This window comes from Aptenodytes forsteri, unplaced genomic scaffold, assembly GCF_000699145.1.
Source record: "Aptenodytes forsteri isolate BGI_AS27 unplaced genomic scaffold, ASM69914v1 Scaffold270, whole genome shotgun sequence".
NCBI classification, from domain to species: domain Eukaryota; kingdom Metazoa; phylum Chordata; class Aves; order Sphenisciformes; family Spheniscidae; genus Aptenodytes; species Aptenodytes forsteri.
Genome location: NW_008794631.1, coordinates 55,258 through 77,331, shown reverse-complemented (window position 1 = coordinate 77,331; position 22,074 = coordinate 55,258). Strand labels below are relative to the sequence as shown.

General features: G+C 37.7%; 1 protein-coding gene across 1 annotated transcript; it reads left to right on the top strand.

The window, feature by feature from the left end:
- Positions 1-2,408: 2,408 nt before the first annotated feature.
- Positions 2,409-20,710, top strand: NME8 (NME/NM23 family member 8). Its single transcript, XM_009273463.1, has 16 exons — positions 2,409-2,441; positions 2,534-2,591; positions 3,515-3,621; positions 4,665-4,736; positions 6,422-6,538; positions 7,145-7,211; positions 9,077-9,153; positions 10,812-10,904; positions 13,393-13,508; positions 13,552-13,593; positions 14,921-15,099; positions 16,191-16,335; positions 17,731-17,838; positions 18,606-18,757; positions 19,751-19,895; positions 20,488-20,710. Exons 1-16 carry the CDS (start codon positions 2,409-2,411, stop codon positions 20,708-20,710), a joined length of 1,734 nt encoding a protein of 577 aa, XP_009271738.1.
- The last annotated feature ends 1,364 nt before the right edge of the window (positions 20,711-22,074 follow it).

Genomic DNA, 22,074 nt, shown 5'->3' with positions numbered 1-22,074 from the left:
CCAGGACAGGGGCAAGGTGCGCACGCAGGTGTGGGGCTGGGGGTGCCCGTCTACTCCTGGATGGGCCCCCGTCTTAGGGGTGTGCAGGCACCCAAGCCGTTGTGCGACAGCGTGCTTGTCGTGGAGGGTGTGTGTTGAACCACTGGGTGCACGAGCACCTGAGCATCCTGGTTATGGGAACCTGCGTAGCCTGCTGCCCATGAGCTGCCGTGTGTCCATGCATTTGTCCTCTTATCCATGTTTCTGTGTGCGTGTGTGTGGATGCAGAAGGGGGACTTATGCACAAGAGTGCGTCCATGCATTCGTGCACGCCCAGGTGTGCTCATGGAGAGGGCCTGCGCAGATGAGTGCGCATCTGTATAACGGAGATGCGTGCTTGCACGCTTGGATGCTTGCAGAAGGATGTGAGTCTTTGCATGTGCTTGTGGAAGCATGCAGGCGTGCATGTGTGTGCAAGCTGAAGTGTGGTGTACCTCAGTGACTGTTTTCCATCTGTGATTTTTCATATTTTATCCAGTTTCATAGAATTCAAGGGTAGGGAGCAGATGGTCCATCAGAGTGCTACCTAGGAGCATGCAGGGACCTGCTGTCATACACAAGTGCTTATGCACAGGGAACTATGTGTCTGTATGTAGGTACATATACACAGGTGCATGTCAAAATCTCACAAGCGCTTGGATATTTTCATGTATGTATGTGTATGAAGGTTTGTGCTAAGATATTGACTGTCTATCTGCAAAGAATATGCATATTTGAATGTCAGTTTGACAGTGTATCTGAGTGTGCACCCAGGTGCACAATTTTTATATGTGAATAGTCTGAGGAAGCAGTTTTGTTTGTAAAGTCTGTGGTAAGAGGTGTAGCGTGTGGATAGCAAAATGCCTTGTGTCAAGGTTAGAGAAGCATGTTGCCTGTATCATAGATAACAGAGAAAATGTGCTTGTCTGTTCACATTTTATCAGTGTAATACTGACTGTATTACTGGGAGAATGTTATGTGAAAATTTTATTAAAAAGTATAGATGTCACGTGTATCTTCACATCTGTCTCGTACAGCTACTATGTCAGATTAATATGTATATTTGTGTATTTGCATACATATCGTATGTCTGTTCTGCAGTGCTTTCATTTACCATCTGAGAATGCATGACTGCACATTTTTAATTGGGGAGCATATGTAGACCGATTGGGAAGTATAGCCCATTATGATGTATGTGGTATATGTTTTGTAGATCTAGTCTTGTGGTACATTGATTCTTATTGCTCAGTGACAGTAGGTAACAATGGAAGACAAGTTCTTTAGCTGAAGATTTCCTACTAATATGGCATATTTTCATCTGTCAGTTTCCTATGGTTTCAATAGTTAGTGTCATCTCCTCAAAGTCTTTAAAGGACTGAATTTAATGCCACGCTAATGACTCTGTCTCGCTACCTGGTTTGAATGATTTGAAGAAAGCCTGTATTTAAAATTTTATTCCTTAATAATATTTTTAGATGAAATGTGAAACAAGCATCAGGGCAAGAGTTCTCACATTGGCCACTATGCCTCAGTCTGTGATCTAAAGGGAGCAGCTCCAGTGGGAATGCCAGGATAGTTCAAACTCTGGACGTATTTGCTGGTTGACTTGTCAGATATCAGTGCCAGTAGAGGTAACGTTCACGGTGGCACTTTCATTTTCCCCAAGACAAAGACTATCAAGACCTTTATAAACCTCCACTCAAGCTGCCGATCCAGTGATAACATTTATTATTCAGTCAAGCTCCATTTGGAAGCTGAACTCAAACTTCATCCAGTTAAGTATGTAACTTAACTAAGATAGTTTTCCTGCCCAGTTCATAGTTAATTATCTATTAAAAAAAAAAGGCAAAAAATATGAAAGATGTTTTATTAATGACAGAATGATGAATGCACCAGGATTCACTTTGGGAGTTTAGTTATGGGACACATGTCAGTCATTGCTTTTCATGTATCCCAGAAGATAGCAAGCCTGATTTGATGTCATTAGGTTTGAAGCTTTTTAATCAATATTTTTTTGAAATGGTCCACTGTTACAGCAGCTGTCATCCCATTCAAGGTCCCTGTGGCCATTCTGAACAGGGTAATTATAAGCTTGAAAAATTGTTGAGGCCAAAAAATGTTGAAGACCCTAACAGATTAAGAAACTAAATTTTATTCTGTTTCCTCTGCTATGTGGGTTTTGCAAATAAGTTGTATATTGCTCCACAGAATTCTGTCGTGGGGTGTTAACTGCCATTGTTGTAGGGGCTTCAGTTTGGTTAATTTTTAAGGGAATCAGAAGTCAGCGCTGTGTTGAAAACCATATAAATCAGTTCTGCGTGTCACACGTTCTTTTAAAAAACTGTTAAATGTGCTTTGTATTTTGATACGTTTCCTATAATCACAGGGAAATGGCAGGCAAGAAGAAAGAAACCCAGCTCCAGGTATAAATCCTAATTACTTGAACAATTCTAGAGATGAATAAATTTTTTTCTGCCTTTTTAAGATGTTAAAATGTCAATTCATTTTATTTCAGGCCATAATAACCAATCAAAGCCAGTGGGATGAAATGTTGCTGACAAAAGGTGTAGTAGGTACTAACTGTTACTATTTTCTGTTTAATCTCTCATGAAGGCATTTACAGTTTTTCATACTTATATATCATGTCATCTTCAATAGGTACTTGTCATAAATCTAGAAGACTAGTGCCATATTATCTTTTAAAGAAAGGTTACATGAATGTATTTATAAATGTATATATTGTGTTTATGAATATATACTGTCTTCTCATAAATAAACACTTGTCACAAATCATATTATCCATTATTTTATGCACTGCTACAGACCGATGTTTAGAAAATACCTTTCCAATATGATATTCTGTATGGTAGGAGGTAGGACACTTCTGTGGAAGTTTTTCCCTAAAATCTTGTACAGACTAAATTAATATTGTACAGTTGTACTTAGCAGTTAATCGGTCGGGATTCTTGAGAGTGCGTGTTCTATGATGTGTATTATTCCCAGTTTTCAGTTTGCTCAGTCCAGTAACAATGTCTCCTAGGTCTCCTAGGAATTGTATTTGGGTAGAAGGAACAAATCTGTAATGGGATCATATCTACGGAGGAGTAGTAATGGGAAAGAAATGATCTGCATAGGTTCATGGAGGTAAAAATCCTGCAGAATAAAGATCTAGATAAGAATGCAAATCAACAGTGGGAAAAGAAAAAGAATGACTAAAAGGAAAAGGAATATGAGAGAAATGTAGCTGTTTGGATTAATCATCTCAAATAGTATTGTGAAGTAGGTTGTTGATGTCAAAAGTAATTGAAATAAAAGAGGAAACAGTGATGTATCCACTGAATACATTGATGTGTTCATGCTGCATTCATTGACTAGGAGAGGACTGAAAGATGCATATGAACGTCTTCCCAGTACTGTTCCAATACACTCATAAATATGTCTCATTTTATAAGTTCCACAAGTCAGCTGTTTGTAATTCCAAACTATTACATTTTAGTAATAGATGTGCATCAAGCTTGGTGTGGTCCTTGCAAAGCTGTGGTGAATTTATTCAGAAAACTGAAGAATGAGTTTGGTGAAGACGATGTGTTGCATTTTGCAGTGGTAAGGATGTAAATTCTGTATGGAACTTTATTTACATTTTATTTTAAATACATCTTTTTATCTGTTTGCATATACAGAGCTTTCATTTTACTGTTCTTATACCGGGTGGTCATAATTTTGGCCTGATTGCCTCTTCTTCTGCATATCTCCTCATGAGATTTTGTTTAGAGGTAGATTAGAAATGGTAATAAATATGGAAGGAGCTATAATAGAAAGGAAGCTGATATCACACAACTTCTGTTTTCCTTGATGAGATTGCAGAAACATTCAAAAGCTGGACTATATGATTTTTAGTTTTAAGCCTGTATATTATTATCACATTTAAAATTCTTACATCCCTGAAAAATGCTGTTACACCTTTTTCCCAAATATTCCCTTGTATTTCATTTTTAAGAGAACAAAAAGGGGGAATTAAAAAATAAATTATCACTAAACTATAATAGTAAAAGTATTCCTCTATACTAGCAGTATAAAATAGGAGATGTCCTATTTATCATATCATTATTTCACAGATTTAGTTCCTGCAGATGTTGACCAAGCTCATCCTTTTTCATGTTACTGAAAAGTTTCAATTGCCTGATCAAAGCATTTTTGCGGAAAATACATGTATTGTTTATACACAAAAAAGTAGGCAGTTATGTTCAGAGATTCTCTCAAGTGCTTTCATAGAGTTGACCACATGTCACAAAGAACTTAACACAGTGAATAATCTCTTCTGTCAAGACTGCATGGACTACTTCCTCACTTATGTATGTTATTATAACCTACATGGGAAAACATTATTAGGATAAGGTATTTTTCCATGATTAGCTGCTGTAATACGAAGGGAGGCCAATCCCATGTTACCAAACCTGTTCTTTCTTCATCACCAGCAAGTGCCATAAGGACTGCTAGTCGTATTTAAGACTGCAGTTTGAGTGTGTAACGCCAAAGTATATAAGACTGCAGTTTTCTTGCACACAAAAAGGTTTTTTTATATATATATATATACACACGCATACATACACACATGTAAATAAATAATCTTTTTCATCTGACTTCAGGCAGAGGCTGACAGCATTCCGACTCTGCAACCATTTAGGAATAAATGTGAACCTGTGTTTCTTTTTTGTGTTGTAAGTACATCACATCAGTTTCTTTTAATGTGCTGCCTACTTTTGCATTAATTTTTCAGCAGATCAAGAAGAAATGTGAAGCTGTATAAATCATATCTTTACATTTTATAGTATGTAGGATCATATCATCAGATGTTGTTTACTTGAGGCTGTTTCCCGTGCCTAAATCTGTGGTTCTCAAGCACATTTGTGTTGCGGCTGCTGCACGTACAGCTACAGAAGATTTGTGGTAGCCACAGTTTTGGTAGTTAGTGAGAAATCAGTGTAAGTTTTTCAGGGTTGCCTCACATAAAGTGTCTACATGTGGCTACAGTGAAACGATTATTTTATGCACACCTTCCCTCAGGGAAAAGGAGTTTACATTTCCTGTCACTTCAGGTTTTTTAAGATAAACAACTAAAATTGCGTTTTTCACACCTGAGCAATTGTAAGAATGAATTATATCTTTATTATCTCTCCTTGATGGATACAGAAAGACTGTGCTCCTAGGACTCCACTGTAGAACACTGCTCACTTATGAGGCAGTGGGCTTTTTCAACTTGAGGGTGCTGGGATTTGAACTCCTACAACTAAGGGCCAAGAGCAATGATACTTTCAGGAGACTTTCAAGTTTGAATCTGAATGCTGCCAAGTGAATGTGCGCTCACAGCCCAGAAGGCCAATCGTATCCTGGGCTGCATCAAAAGCAGAGTGGCCAGCAGGCCCGAGGGAGGTGATTCTGCCCCTCTACTCTGCTCTGGTGAGACCCCACCTGGAGTACTGTGTCCAGCTCTGGAGCCCTCAGCATAAGAAAGACACGGACCTGTTGGAGCGGGTCCAGAAGAGGGCCATGAAAATGATTAAGGGGATGGAACACCTCTCCTATGAGGAAAGGCTGAGAGAGTTGGGGTTGTTCAGCCTAGAGAAGAGAAGGCTTTGGGGAGACCTTATTGCAGCCTTTCAGTACTTAAAGGGGGCTTATAAAAAATACGGCGGCAAACTTTTTAGCAGGGCCTGTTGTGACAGGACAAGGGGGAATGGCTTTAAACTAAAGGAGGGTAGATATAGACTAGATATAAGGAAGAAATTTTTTACGCTGAGGGTGGTGAAACACTGGAAGAGGTTGCCCAGAGAGGTGGTGGATGCCCCATCCCTGGAAACATTGCAGGTCAGGTTGGACGGGGCTCTGAGCAACCTGATCTAGTTGAAGATGTCCCTGCCCACGGCAGGGGGGTTGGACTAGATGACCCTTAGAGGTCCCTTCCAACCCAAACTATTCTGTGATTCTATGAAGTTGGCAGTATCTTTGATCACCAGTAGTTAGCTTCACTATGGTGCTCCTGAGCGTGGTAGTGCACGCACTGAAATGTAACACAAATGAAAAGATAGAAAACTCCATGTTACAGAAATTAAGAGCTAGTAAATTCCATATTTGCATTTACTTCTGACTATACTATTAATGATGAGCCTAGAAATAAACATAGGAAATGAGGCAGAAAAGGAAGGGAGGAAGTAAAATAAGAAAGGTTCATTCTGAACTAGTAGAGGCAGTAGTAGATTTCAGAGTAGTAGTATTCACTTCAGTGGGCATAGGAAGTGGTCCTGTTGCTGGAAAAAATAGCAAGATAGAGCATGTTCCAAAATTCAAGTTAATGTGTAAACTAAGCAATGAAAACTCATCGAGAGTGTTATTTTCTCTTCTACAGAATGGCAAAATTATTGCAATAGTGAGAGGTGTAAATGCTCCTCTTATAAGTAAGAAAATAACAGAGCTAGTGCAAGAAGAGAGGGAAATTACAGCTGGACAGAAGGAACGTGCCGAGGTACTCACAAAACAGATACTGAAATATAAATGAGTATTTTTATTACACTTACATGGTTTCTCTCAATGCCTGTGATAGCATTTTCCGTAATGTCATGTTTAACTTTTTGTATTTTTTTCTTGACAGTATAGTGACATTTGTGAGGGGTTTTTTTTAGAAATTTCCATTAAATGTTACTTTATAAAAACTTAAGAAATTTACAGATTAGCCTATTAATGCAAGAAATGGAGCGATGGATGAAATGTCACTAGCACATAAAGGTTTTAGTCATCTTTTTTCTTTCAGGACTGAGTATTTTTCATACATAATTTAGTAAGAATGCATTACACGAAACAAAGACATGGGAAATAGTCATGTCTCATTGCTTGTTTTGGGTGAAAATGGAGATCAAAGAACTCCGCTTACAGTAAAAGGAAACTTTTCAAACTGTAGCTCAGTTAAGGAAAATCAGGTTAGCCCAAGGTCTTTCCTAAAATTGCTCGCTTTCCTGCGTAGCAAATATGTTATTACATTAAGATAAAAGCGTTGTAAAGATCTGGCAGCTGTGTTTGGTGACTTCAGCTTCATCCTGGTGATACACTTGTACTGTATTTACAATTACCTTAGGTAGATGAACTTGTTTTCCTAGAAGAGAAATCATCAGAAGAGACTGTTGAGGAGAAGGTACCCGAAGGTAAATATATTTGATTTATTTTAGAAATGTTAACAGAAAGAAAAAGAACAAATGTCTTTTTAGTTATTTGATTAAGAATTGTGTATGTCCAGCACCAATAGACCTTCCTTTGAGTTAATAACATCAGAGGTTATGATTGAGGCTGTCAAACTGAGGGCAAGCTTTCTTCTGTAAGGAATTAAGATATTGGACTGTCATCATTAGTGTTTTCACCCCCCTTTGGGAACCTTCAGAATTCAGGTCCCTTGGCACATAGCCGCAGTGCTACGTGCCAGGAATTTTCCTGTGTAAAACTAGTACCTGAAAGCCACTTCTACACAGTCCCTGTGTTAGCTATGTACTTTTGTTGAGATGGTGCTTGTTAACCCTTGTATGGTTACAGAAACACCAAGATGGGGGCAACCTGTGAAGATTGGAAGAGTTAATCTCACAAGGAATGGCATGCCTTGTATTTCAGATTATTTTTAATTAACTCTTTCACTGGACTAGATTTAAGCACTAAAGAACAGACTTACATAAGAGCACAAATCCACAATAGTAGGATAAGGTTCCAAAAAGGTTGAAAAATATGCACCATCCTGCTTATAAGTCTTGTGTCTATGATTTATTTCAGGCTTGTCATGAGCTGGGACCTGCATCTTTTCTATTCTTACTGTTATCTGTGGCTATTGAAGCTTCCTACTGCTTCATACATGCACAGAATGTCATTTGGCAATGTTCAGATGGAATAAACTCCTCTGTCCTTTCTCTTCTTCTTTATCTTGGCTTTTTTTTCCTGTGATAAGGCATTCGATCACTGTCACAAATTAAGTTGTGTCCATTCTCCTTCCTCTTCATGTCTTCTTTAGTGTATGGTTCAAGTGACATGTTCCTGACCTCAGCTTTAAATCCTCTGAGACCTAGCAGTACAGTATTATAAATCCTTTAGCAATTACATACAGACTTTGCACTAATCCACAGAACCTAAATGTGCGACAAAATCAGGGAACAGAGTTTTCAGCTTGGGTTCAGCTTCAGGTTAGGGGATCCCTCAGAAGCCATAATACACTAACACTTTGTGGTAATATTTTCCTTAGTGCATGCAGGTGCCTGTGAGTGTTTTCTAGTATTGGAAACAAGTAGTAGTCTGGTGTTTCCGTTAGAGCTATCAAGTTCTTCTACAGTGTTTGTGATCGGATTGAATTACATGCTAACGCTTAAATGTAAACCCGATTCTGCAAAGAAAGATGTAGTTTATATTCTCTTCTGACCACTTTCTGTCATTTTGCAAGGATCTGTACGCTATGGATGTTGCAACTGTATGTCTACAACCAGGAACACCTCTTGTTTTAAACATTGGATTGTGTTAGCAAGCATTTGTTACTTCAACAGTTATTTATTGCAAATGGCTTCAGCATCCACAATGCTAAGGAAAGAAACATCTACTATGACAAGAAATGTATATTTTACTGGAAATCTCCAATATTCATACAGATTTTCGCTTAGTGAATTTTCCTTAGTAATATTCATTCCTTTCACATTTCTAGTCTTGTACATACAGAGCTCCCTAGACACAGCACATATCTTAAATAGTAGTTTTTCCACTACACCTAGCTGCATGTGAACCATTTCTCCACCATATGACCCAAAACACTACTGGTTCATCAGGAATGTAGATTCCAGGGATGGCCCAAGGACAGTCCTGGACTCCAAGACATGCTTTAAGTGTTGGAGTCACTTATTATTTGGAACCACTGTTTGGCCATCTCAACATTAAAATGGAGAATTATTTAGAGAAACCCACTTGTAAGTAATGGAAAATTCAGTTGTGTGTTTATTTTGATAAATGTATTCATTGACACATTTTTTTTCCCCTTTCCTAGAAGAAGTAGTCAGATATTCTGTTGGAATTATAAAACCTGATGATGTCTTAGAGGGACGCGTAGAGGAAATTAAACAAAAGGTAGACAAAATTTGAAGATTCATTCATCCTATTTAGCATAGGCATAGTAGCAAGATGTAAGATTAAGTAGATCCTAATTTATGCCCAGGCTTTAGAACAAGACCTGTTAATGCTTCTCTGATAGGGACGATAAAAGCAAGATAATTTTGACCTGCAATAATATGGTATTCAGATTGACATTATTGCTTTCATATTTTATGTCACTAGGTGAGGCATGACATTGATTCATACTGTGTTGATCAGCGACACGTGAAATCTACAAACAGAAAAGTGTCTTTTTTTCCTCATATTGCAATAGAAACGAGAACTAGAAATTGTGGTGAGAAGTTAATTCTTCGCACAGCGTCTTTAAGAATTGTAGGCACACATAAATCAACTAACCAGTTCCTTACGGAAGAGAGTGTGTACGCAGACACATATGACAATATATGTGTGTAGATGGTGAGGCTAATTCATGTGCACTAGTAATTGTACACTAATATTTGTCAGTAGTGCAGTATTTGTTCCTGCAGTGAAGAACGTGATTCCAGCAAGTACACAAGGGTGCATCCAAGGATTCAGCATTTGTTTAAGATATCACACAGCGAAAGAAAAATTCTTTTGCCTTCCAGAATATGATACTATAGTAATGCTCATTTCAACTACAGGAATTTCTCACTGTTTCTGTTACAAAAAATGTCCCTTAACACTACATATCAAGAAAAAATTGTGCTAATTTTTAAAAAGTGTTATAACATGGCCACTGACCGTTGCAGGAAAGAAAATCAGTGTGTTGTATAGGTTGTTTCTGCAATTACTCTACCTTGGCCAGAAAGGAAGGAAGCTCAGTAAAGGCAAAAAAAGCAGGCAGTGCTTGAAAGCAGTTTAGCTGGAGCCGAGCAGCTGCTAATTGGCTCTACCTTTGCACTGCCTTATGAGGTGTGTACCCATACTGTTTCCACACAGTCTTGTCAAGGCAGTCTGGAAACATTCAGCAGCATCATAGGGGCTTTTAAAGAGCAGAGTGCTGGTAAGCAGATTAATATTGGCATATGATCAGTATTGGGGCTGGGTAGTGCCTTTGTTGTTTAAATATTGGTATATGGTATAAAACTCGTACCGGTGGACTATGAATTTTGGTGTAGGTCATGTAAGTGTGCATCTCTTACACATATTTGAATTTAGGGCAGTAATGTAACTTCAAATAGATAATCATAAAATAGATTTTATTTTTGTTTATTTACTGTTTCTAAAGCCAACTGGTTTAGCCAAATAAAATTATTGACAAGAACACATTTATATGACTACTATGATTATAATATAGTTTATAATAATATTTTCAGAAGTGGTTGCATGTTAATCACTCACAATGGTTAAAATGAATGTATTCAATGTTAAATAAAAGGGATTATTAACTACTGAATGAATGTATACATTGAACTGCACTATGTTTTTCACAAACTTTGACTTAGTGGGCATTGTAATCCTGAATTTAGTGAAGTGCTTTGAAAAGCTGGAATTTTAATTTAGGTAAACGTAGCAGTTATATTTGGAATATTTCAGAGAATTTTCAACTTAAGACAACTTCCAAAATCAATCAATCTTTAGATTTACAATAACATATGGTTTTGTATATATCTATTTTCAAATGCCACTGAGTAATAACTGAATAATTGCAGATTAGAGTTGCAGGATTTGGCATTGAAGCAGCAGAGGAGAAAATGCTAACTGAAGAGCAAATCAGAGTATTCTATGCCCGGAATAAAGAACAGGTAAAAACAAACTGAAAACCTAAACAAAAGGAACAGGTAAAACATATCATTGTAGCTATACGTGTTTGCAAATCTTTGTCTTGTAAATTTTTAGCATGTTGAAGAACTGAATTAATGTAGATTTAGTACATAGAAAAAAGGAGATATTATCTCACTTTTTTTCTTACCGACTCATACAAATATGGCTTGGTAGCACTCTAATATTCCAACTAAATTAAGTTGAACTCCAATTAAATACCAAAAGATTTTGTAGTTCTTTCCATTATCAGAATGTGTATGACCCTTAATCATGGCCCTAAACATAGGCTGTTAGGTGCCGAAATGTAGCACAAAACCAAAATCCAGTGTCATCTATATGATAGTACGTATCTATCTGACGCATAGTCTTCCAGCCAGAAAATAAGTGATAGCACAGATTACGTTTTTTCTTCTTCACAGCTTTTATCACGGGGTAGTACTGGGAATAAGCACGTGCACAGGCAGAAAGAGAAAGCATCTCCACTGAAGTTTATTTTTCTGGCCCTATCCTATATTAGGGGACAAGAAATAGCTGAGGCCAGACAGAAAGTTCAAGAAAACAATGAAATTATGCTGGTCACCATTAAATGGCAGTGGTCTAGCAAACTAGCACCTGGATATTGTCAAGTGCTCTGGCAGTATGATAGCTAAAGTTAACTCTACAGAAGGATCTGAATGACAGAAATGAAGCTGCTTAGCAAATATTATACCTTCTCCTATTTAAGATCTGCATAAGGTAAACAGAGGCTGGAATTATATGCCGACAACTTGTTTGATATTATTAGAGGGGCCAATGGAAGGGATCAATTAAAGGGTTGGCATAATCAAAAGGAGAAGCTGGGAAAGTGTTCCTGTGGCATTCCAAATGAGAGAGAGTGAGACAAGATGGTTCCTACTGAAGACAGAGGGAAAAAAGAAATCTGATAGTAATCACCCAATGGCTGCACTATGGTTTAAAAAGGAAATAACAGGGAGAGCTTGTAAGAAATCGTGAAGAGCTTGGTTTTGGCAAAGCTGGGATTCTAGTTTAGACAGAGACAGTTTTGAAATAGACGTAAAAATAAGTTATCTTCATGGGAACAGCAGCCAAGTTTGAGATCAGTTAGGTGTACAGGGAGACATGGGAGGAACAAAGACAGGGAAAAAGTGTGCAGTGTTTGATATATGGCAGCACTACTATACTGCAGCAGATCCTAGCCAACATTAGGACAGGGAGAACCACAAAACTACTATGAACGATCAGAAGTGGTTCAGAGGGCCCTATGCATATTTGGAAGCCAATTATTTGCCATTCTTTAAGTGTAATTCTAAGCTGAAAAATAATTACGTTAAAGTGACAATAGGGAAAATAGATTCCTTTGTGTTCAGTGGGCAAAATTATTCCTGATTTAAGACTCTGCAAGCTTGCTGAAGGTCCAGAGGCTGCCTATTATAACAGAATGGAGACTCAGGGTAACAGACCTTCAGATATAACTGGAAGCAGAAATTGTTTCTTTTTAATGATGAAGCTGGGTGAGCCAGGAGAGCCAAATCTAATAGCCACATCTATTTCTTTTAATGTGAGCAAGTGTACTTTTGAAGCCACAACAGTATAGATACTCCCTTTATGCATTGTACTAAATGTTTTTGTATTTACATTCATTCTGTCTCTTTTGAGTTTGTTCATCTTGTGAAATGGGTTAAGTTTATGCATAGGTGTGAAGGTAACTGAAAGAGAAAAGCAATGAATTGAAAGCACACATGAATATTTCATCCTCGTATTATTAAAGGAAATAAGTATCATGCACAATCAGATGAGGGTGACTGGTAAAGAAAAGATTTAGTTAAATATTTAAAAGGAGAGAAGATACTTGAGGAAATTCACAATATTGAAGAAAAAGGTGACATACAAGAAAAAAAAAGATTAAAAACTCACAACAGCTTCAAAAGTTATTTTCTGATGAAAATGTACATTTATAGGATTGAAGGTTGAAACTGAAGGAGTGAAAAGAACATAGCAAAGAGAATGAAGGAAAAGCCTACAAATGTCTTGCAAATATCTCAGTGTTCTGTATTTGCAGCCAGCTACAGGATTTTTAGTTTCAAATATTATGCCTAGAACCGTATTGCAGTTTGTTTTGTCACACTATATGTGCTACTGCAAGCACAGCATTTGATCACATCGAGTTTCTAGATCATTTTCTTCACTCTTGTCATTTGCATTTTAACCTGGAAGAACATGTGGTACTTGCTTAATGTAATTTTATGACTTCATTTACCTCAATTAATTGTGTTTTAGACATTTTATAGTGGTGTTGTCTCAAATGATTGATCAAAAAACTTCCCAAACCATTTGACAGGATTTTGAGTAATGTATGTGAATGTCATTTTAGAATGGGGATTATGAATTACTTTGGAAAGGATGGTCGTCTCATTTCTGATGATAAACTCAGAGTTCCTGCAATTCATAGGGGAAAATTATGTTTTTTAGCCTGATTTTGATGTTTTTGTTCAATTCATGATGAGTGGACCATGCCACGTTTTGGTAATCACTAAAAAAGAAGCAACTGGTGCTATTCCTCACTGGAAAGAACTACATGAGAGTGTGCCTGACTGCTATTCCTCACTGGAAAGAACTACATGAATCGAGTGAGAGTGTGCCTGATGAGCCTGAGGCTGAGAAGCCAGACAGGTAACTACCAGTGAAAATGTGTATATGCGATTCAGTTACAGTATTCAGAGCACACCACAAACCAAGGCACATTCTTGCAGACGCTCACATGCCCGTGTGCACAGGGTCCAGAGAATAGGCAGAGTTCTTCACCTGGTCCTTCACAAGACCATCACTAGAGATGCAATCACAGTTCCTGTGGGAACATAGAAACTCCTTGCTTCCTAGGTAAAGACAACAAGCAAAGGGCGCTGATCTCTTGCCATTTCTGAACTAGCCTTGAATGGGTTGTCAGACTGATGGGAACAGTGCTATACTTCAAAACTGATGTACTCCATGCAATTCCACTTCATACTAGTTCGTCCAGACAAAGTGACTGCCAGCATTGCCCATTGAGGGTTGCACTCTTGCCCGTGTTTACTCCTATGTATGCTGGGAAGCTGTAGATGCAGCCCAAGGGAGACTAGGGGACACCTGAAGCATGCTGAGCTCCCTGTGACCACTCTGTAAAAGCCAGCAAACAAGTGGGAGGATTTTGGGTTTTGTTCCCCCCTTCTCCAGATGCATAAAAACGTTGTAAGGATTAGCTGTTCACAACCATGGTATCTTGAAGTGTCTGTTTTTCTCCTATGCCAAGTATTTGTAGAGAATTTTAAAGAGGATGATAGTTGTATATGCAGTATCACACAATAAAGAGAGTGCTCACAAAAATTCAAATATTGGATTAAGTTTTATATTTAGACAAGAGATTTACTTAAAGCAACATGAATTTAAATATGTTGTTCCAAAAAAGAACTTGTCATAATAATTGATATTTTTGTTGATGCCTGCTGTATCCCTTTTTGCATTAATTTAGTACAACTGGGGAATATTGCATTTTCTGTGAGTGGCCAAGGGTGACTGTATTTACATAGCTAAATAAACCTTAGAAATAGAGGCAAGTAACAATGAGAAGTATCTCTGTTAAAGACAATTCTGTAGCTTTTATGATCATGATGTACATGAACTAAGCACAATCCTTTTATTGGTCACTCATTATATACTGTACACTTGTCAGTAGTAATTCTGTCTAGTGAAACAGAGAGACTATTTTGAATAAGCTAGAGGGGAGTTAGAAAAACTGCATGGCTGAGATTTTTCTTTCATAGCACATGACAAGGCACTTTTTGAGAAGATTAATAATTCTCTTTTCAGAAACATTAATCATGAATCTGAATTTAATAAAAACTTCATTTGGCATTCTATTCTTATGTCTCACTAAACTTTAAGAAAGTCCATCTTCAAGAAGTCAACGGTTAACACAATGCATGCAGTGACTTAAATGCTGTATTACTTCGTGTCTCATTAGGTTGGAAGGAACTGTGGAAACTGAGAGTATATTAAATATATGGGATGTGCAAGACAGTGTAGAAGATGCCAGCAGACAGCTTGCCTTCTTTTTCCCGAATTTTGATATAAAGAAGACAGACCAAAAAGTTGAAAAGACTTTGGCTTTAATTAGACCTTCTCTTTTAAAGGAAAGACGACGTAAGTGTTAATAACTACATTTTCTATCTAGGGTATATAAAAATTCTCATATTTTGAATTTTAAAAATTCTGACTCTATTAAAGAAATGTTCTTAGGTTATATTGTCTCCCCAGCATTAAGTCCACAGCAATCTTTGTCAGGAAAAAAATTAAATAGTTAATGTTTGTAATATTGAGAATGTGAATGTCAATGCTATTTTGTTCCTTTGGTTGATTTTTCAAGAACGTCTTTAGATTGTGTATTTGGATGGAATGTTTCTAGAAGACCTCTTAGAGAAGCATTTTCGAAGTATAGTATAGGGGATCATGCTTCCCACCATAATAAAGTAGCTGATACTATTCTTGAATGGCAGGTCCAAGGTAGATCAATGGCAAGGTGAAAAGGATCTGACCCAGGATGTCCTATGCCGCATAAGGCAGTGCTGCACAAAGGCAGGTCTATACAGACAATGTTTTTACAGATTAAGTAAAAAAATCTACCCCATTAGCATGAAGCTCCGTCCAAACAAGTTTACTTTTCTTCTCAGGCGTATATTTGCATTTCTTCCTAGATTCTAGATAGCATTTTTATTTCTAACTTGAAATAACTTATACACAGAGATCTGAAAGACTACAATTTTGACATCTCCTTGTGTATTTATTTTCTTGATTGTTATCTAGTACGTTGCTTAGAGCAGCAGTTCTGCAGTCCATGTGTAGGTAATTATAGAGTCATTTTGACTTGTGCCAAATACTGCTTACTTACGCATGTGGTCTTGTAAGACTTAGTTAAATGAATATCCACCTATTCAAAATCCTTAGACTTTCTTTTGATGATAGTAACACATATAATATTTCTCACTCAGAAATCCCTACTGAGGTTTCTGAAGTGAGAGAAAGCCTTAAGAAAATGAGCATCAGCTTTCTGAGTGTCCAGGCAACTACTGAAGCCCTCTAGCAGTTGCTTTAAATTAGTATTCTGTTCTTCAGTTAGGAAATTAATTTACCTGTAAAAATTTAACATTATGATTGGAAAGGCCATGTCATTTCTTCACAAGTATGCAAACTAATGAATGGATAGCAATTTAGCATTACTTCGATATATTAAACAGATTCTATCATGCAAAGAATAAAGGATGATGGCTTCAAAATAGCAATGCAGAAAGAAATAATCCTATCTGAAGAACAAACACGTGAATTTTACAAAGAGCATGAAAATCAAGACTACTTCCCAGTCCTTCTAGAGCAAATGACCAGGTATGTTGAATGAAAAATGAGAATGTGGATCTATAAATAAGATGGAAATTTTCACAATGAATAATTAGCCTGAATAATACATGGCTACAAGATACCTGTGTATCTGAGAGTTTAGTAAAACTCAAAACAGAATCAGACAACTGCAGATAATGAGCTAACTGCCAAGTATAGCAGATAAATAAATGAGATTTTTAAAAATTACTAGCTACTCCATATCTCTGAATGTATGATGTTGAAGTCAGTGGCCAATTCCATTAATTTGGGTGAAACCAGTTGAGCTCTGCTCTGGAAGGCTGCATTTAGGTTGTCTGCAGGAGAGCTCTGAAATCTTCCTCCAGGCTGTGTGCTGGATTCCTTGGGGAGGAAAAATAAATCATGTTTGGATATTGCCTTCATATGAAGTTGGGTGTCATGGTTTAACCATAGCTGGCCACTAAGCACCACACAGCTACTCATTCACTCCCCCCCAGTGGGATGGGGGAGAGAATCGGAAGAGTAAAAGTGAGAAAACTCATGCGTTGAGATAAGAACAGTTTAATAGGCAAAGCAAAAGCCGCTCACGCAAGCAAAGCAAAACAAGGAATTCATTCACTACTTCCCACCAGCAGGCAGGTGTTCAGCCATCTCGAGGAAAACAGGGCTCCATCACATGTAACGGTTACCTGGGAAGACAAACACCACCACTCCGAACATCCCCCCTTCCTTCTTCTTCCCCCAGCTTTATATGCTGAGCATGACGTCATATGGTATGGGATATCCCTTGGGTCAGTTGGGGTCAGCTGTCGGCTGGGTCCCCCCTCCCAACTTCTTGTGCACCCCCAGCCTACCTGCTGGTGGGATGGTGTGAGAAGCAGAAAAGGCCTTGACTCTGCTGTCGTGGCTGTGTCCCCTCCCAACTTCTTGTGCACCCCCAGCCTACCTGCTGGTGGGATGGTGTGAGAAGCAGAAAAGGCCTTGACTCTGTGTAAGCACTGCTCAGCAACAACTAAAACATCGGTGTGCTATCAACATTATTCTCATACTAAATCCAAAACACAGCACTGTACCAGCTACTAGGAAGAAAATTAACTCTATCCCAGCCGAAACCAACACACTGGGATATGGCTGGGACAAAAACTTAGGAGCTGATCAGCATTTTTATGTCTAATAATAAAGACATAGCCCAATTCTATAACATTCTTGCTGTTGTGGTAACATTCAGTAACTTTGAAATACAAATTCATGTTTAAGCCCCATAAGGTTTTATCAGACTGTAGCTGTTTAAACAGAGATCGATTTTAAAATTGTCCAATACTAGGGCTCATTTTTCTAGCCTGGACTACATATAGTCAAATTACTTTTACAAATTACGGAGTTTAATTTTTTTTTTTTAATGCCAGTTTTCCCATTTTACAGTGGTCCGACTCTTATACTTGCTCTAACACGAGAAAATGCTGTAGCACACTGGAGAGATTTATTAGGCCCAAAGACTGTTGAAGAGGCTAAGAAGGAAAATCCGAACAGGTAATACAATAGTAAACCAGCATTCACAGCTTCCAATTTACTTTTACATTCCTCATCTCAATGAATACCACATTCCAACTGGTGTAACTATAGTGCCATCATCTGGAAACTGATATATATTTCTGCAGTTAAGCTTTTCTTGGAAGAAGTGTTGTATTACACATAGAAACTATAGCATTTTTTGAGAACTAATGGTTGCTAAACATAATGAAAAGCTCAGTTTAAAAAAAGGTATTGAAATTAAAGGAGATCTCTTGAGTCAGAGAAAAAATATTGGTAATATTTCTATCTTATTATTTTTTTTCTTGAAATAGCACCATTATTTTTCAGAACAGATGCTTATTTTCTCAGCTTAATGAAAACTTTGCATCAGTAGAATATTTTATTTGTGACTAAGTTTCTCCTACACATTTTATAAATGGACATCTTAGTTTTACCTGCTTATCGTACTGTTCTAAGAAACTGCTGTGGTATCATCTTACCTGTTGTTGACAGAAGTGCTCTTTCATTAAAAAAGAACCGGTATTATCTTGGAAATATAACAAGATGAGAGTTGGGAGGGAAAGTGTTCATATTTCAGGTGGTTAATTAAAAAGTTGATTGTTCTTTTTGTAGACAATGAAGGTTTCCTACTCCTACAGAGAGATCATCAAGCACTTAAGTTGCCACATCAACATTAATTTGTATTCTCGGGATTAAGGCTAGTCATAGTTAAAGCTCAAAATGGCTATTCCTTTAAGTAACTTCACTCTTTTAATGACTCTTAGTTTACGTGCAAAGTATGCAGTCAACAACATACCTATTGATCAGCTGCATGGTAGTTCTACACCCGATGATGCTCAGAAGGAATTACAGTTCTTCTTCCCTCAGGAGCACACTTTGGCATTAATCAAACCTGCTGCTGCTAAGAAGCATAAAGGTAAGTGATCTAGAAAGTATGGGCTATGTCTAGTGATGTAATTTCTACAAAATATTGGCAATGTACACTGCAGTAAATCATGTCAGATGTATTCTTTTTATTCTCTGAAATACTTTTTCCATGCAGAGAAATGCTTTTACAGGGCTTGCATAATTCATATTGAGGTCTCAAATGTGACATTTCCTTTGCTGCCTATAGCTCTTCCTTCGCAAGAATGGTGGTGAATTGAAGTGAGAGTTCTTAGCTAAGTTACACAGTTTAAAAGCCAGGCACTTGTGCAAACTAGCTGCCCAGCATCCTTCTAAGTCAAAGGAGAGAGAGGCTTTCCAAATTCATGTTACTTATTTCAGACAGGTATCTCTACTGACTCAAAAGGGGTCATTGCTCAATTAGATGCATTCCCATCCTTAGTTTAACTTGCCATCAGACAAAGGGAATAAGGAGGAAAGATCAAAGCAAAAAGAACACTATGTACAATCTGGAATCTTACCTTAAAGATTTTTGCTGCCACTTTTTTTAAACCCTATATCCAGAGCCTCTTCCTGGCATTCTTCTGTGTCCTAACAAATTTCAGTAGTCTTTCTAATGTTAATTCATCATTGGCTTTTGTGAGTCTTTCTTCCCCTCTTGTAACAATCCAGATCGATTTTAGCAGGCCAGCTGGTGTGTGATAGAGCATTACAACTACAGTCCACGTTCTGTCCAATGTGAGAAACAGCAGTGAACGCTACTGGTATAGTTTATAACAGTCTGGGTTTGTCACCTGCATAGGGATGGCTTAGTGCAATGACAATGGTTTCTGTATACTTTAGAGGACTGTTGAAGTGTTTGTCATATTGTCCATGATTGTTTTATATTGTAAGTAAAATTTTAATAGGTATTGGTGATTTTTTTAAAAAAGCATCTAGTATTTTCTGCAACTTTTAAAGTTTGGGTGGTTTTTTGCATCTAAACTATTTCAATCAAGAATGAGTTTACTTGTTATTCTCCTAGACCACATTATGCAAAAAGTTCAAGATGCTGGATTTACCATCTCAAAGATTAAAGAAGAAGCTTTAACTCGTGAAATGGCTACACAGTTTTATAAGGACCACAAAGGAAAACCCTTTTTTGAACAGTTAGTGACTTGTATGACTGAGTAAGTGTCTCGTTATACAATACTGAGGTATGTAAGTATAAGTCAAACTTTGAATTTACAGTGCTAACAAACATGTTACACCCAAAGTGGGCTAAGGGTTTTACACTCTGTCACTCTTTCTGGTAAGTTTAGTGGTTTCTAGCATGGAGTGCTCTTCCTTTAAAAGGAAGATTTAAAATTATTTCCAAACTTATGGATAGTGACTATTATTTTGGATATTTTTTCCTCAAAAAAGAACTAATTTCTGAGGGAATCCTTGTTCTTCCCATGTAGGACAAATATCTTCCTCATAATATTGTTAGTATAGCTGTTGATAAAACAGTATGTATTATCTTGCTTCAGAAATTATTGGGTGAGAATCTTTTTAGGACAAAAAGTCTAAATCCAAATAGCTGATCATCATAATCTTTTTGGCTTTCAAATACAGGATATTGTCTTAAACAAAACACTCAGAAACAGATTTTAAAGTTTAAAGAGTTTAACAAAATTCAGATAGCGTAATGCTTATCATAACCCTTTGTGGTACCTCTGAAGTCAAAGCTAAGTCTGCATCTCAGAATAGTGTAAAAACTTCCTTATATTGATTTTACAGGGGCCCATCGGTGATAATGATCTTAACAAAGGAAAATGCTGTGGAAGAGTGGAGGCAACTAATGGGTCCAACCGATCCAGAATTGGCAAAAGAGACCTCTCCTGAATCAATTCGAGCTCAGTTTGCACAAGATATTTTGTCTAATGCTGTTCATGGATCATCTAATAGAGAACATGCACTGAAAAGCATTGAATGCGTATTTGGAGAGATTGATATTGATTGAACAATTAAGATGCAATCTCTGAAAACTGATATTCATGTCATTAGACGCATTTGTCTACCCAACCACCTATATTTAAGACTATATATACACACGTATTTTCCTACTCCATCCATTTTTTTATCAGCCAGTTTTTTGTTATCAGCTTTGCCATATTGCAAAGCATATCAATGTAAAAAGTAATACCTGCTAGAAGTTTGACGTTAGTAATGATTTCTTTATGTATACCTAGTAGTTAGTTTTTCTTTTATCACTTTAACAGATTTATGCTTTTCCAATAGTTCCAGGAGTCTAAGGTTTTTGTATATAACTACCTTAAAAAAACAGGGTCAAGGAAGGTCATTAAAACACTATTAAATGGCATGTCCACTGTGATGTGGATCAAGTCCTCCAGTTTAGGCAGCCTACAAAGGAGAAATGCTGAAAGGTAGTGGAGGCACTGCTACAACATTGGTGGGGAGCAACAGCAAGTGTGGGAATGCTCCACAAGGGAGAAGAAGCCAGGAGCCAAGCACGACCGCAGCACAGACTGCGCCCTCACCAGTGGGGTGGAGCCCCACAGCATCCAAGCAGAACTGAGTAGCCACATCCATCAACAATCCCAGATAAAGCAAGTAATGAACCAGGTCCAGGAGCCATTCAAGGGTCCAGTCAGGAACATCAGGCGAGAGGGCCAGAGACAGGTATTCCTGCAACACAGCTCAGGCAAGGATTAAGCCCAAGTGTGAGCTTAAATGGGGCTCCTGGGCCTGTTGGCCGACGGTATGGGTGTGCATCGCGGGTGAGACTGCTCAGGGCTATTAAGGCCTATTGGTTCCCTCAGGGCCCTGAAAAACATTTGCATTGTTTGTTTATCCTCTCCCTAAACATCTTCTAATGATTACTGTCACAGGTAGGATAATAAATTAGAAGGTCCTTTCCAGTCCATTTACTCAATTCAAATATATCAGATGAAGTAAAATATAAAGTCAGCTCTTACATAAAAGGTATTCTTGACATATACCTCCTTGCCAAACTAGTGAATTTGTATCCTGTCTCAGTTTAACTTGGCTGGCCTTCATGAAGAACACAAATATTCTTCTGTAGCTGATATATTCTCACTTTTGCTGTCCGAGTCTGTTGAAGGTTGGGATACTAAAGAATGGCATTCAATTAAAGCAATTTACTTACGGCATTGATTATAAGTGTGAAGTCCAGAAAGAACGAAGTCTTTCTCACACTTTCTTTATTGTTCCTATTGTGTTTAATACAACTAGCTTTTTTAAAGAGCTTCCTGACAAATATTTCTGTTGTGATGGGGCATTTGTTATTATAGACATTCCTCCAGCAGAAGTTGGACTGAGCATTCTCCTGGTGGCCCATTTTCA

Excerpts from the sequence above, each read along its gene's own strand:
- NME8 (XM_009273463.1), top strand. The coding sequence starts at position 2,409 with ATGGCAGGCAAGAAGAAAGAAACCCAGCTCCAG. Across the intron at positions 16,336-17,730 it reads CTTCTAGAGCAAATGACCAG|TGGTCCGACTCTTATACTTG; the intron begins GTATGTTGAATG and ends CCCATTTTACAG. Across the intron at positions 17,839-18,605 it reads AAGAAGGAAAATCCGAACAG|TTTACGTGCAAAGTATGCAG; the intron begins GTAATACAATAG and ends AATGACTCTTAG.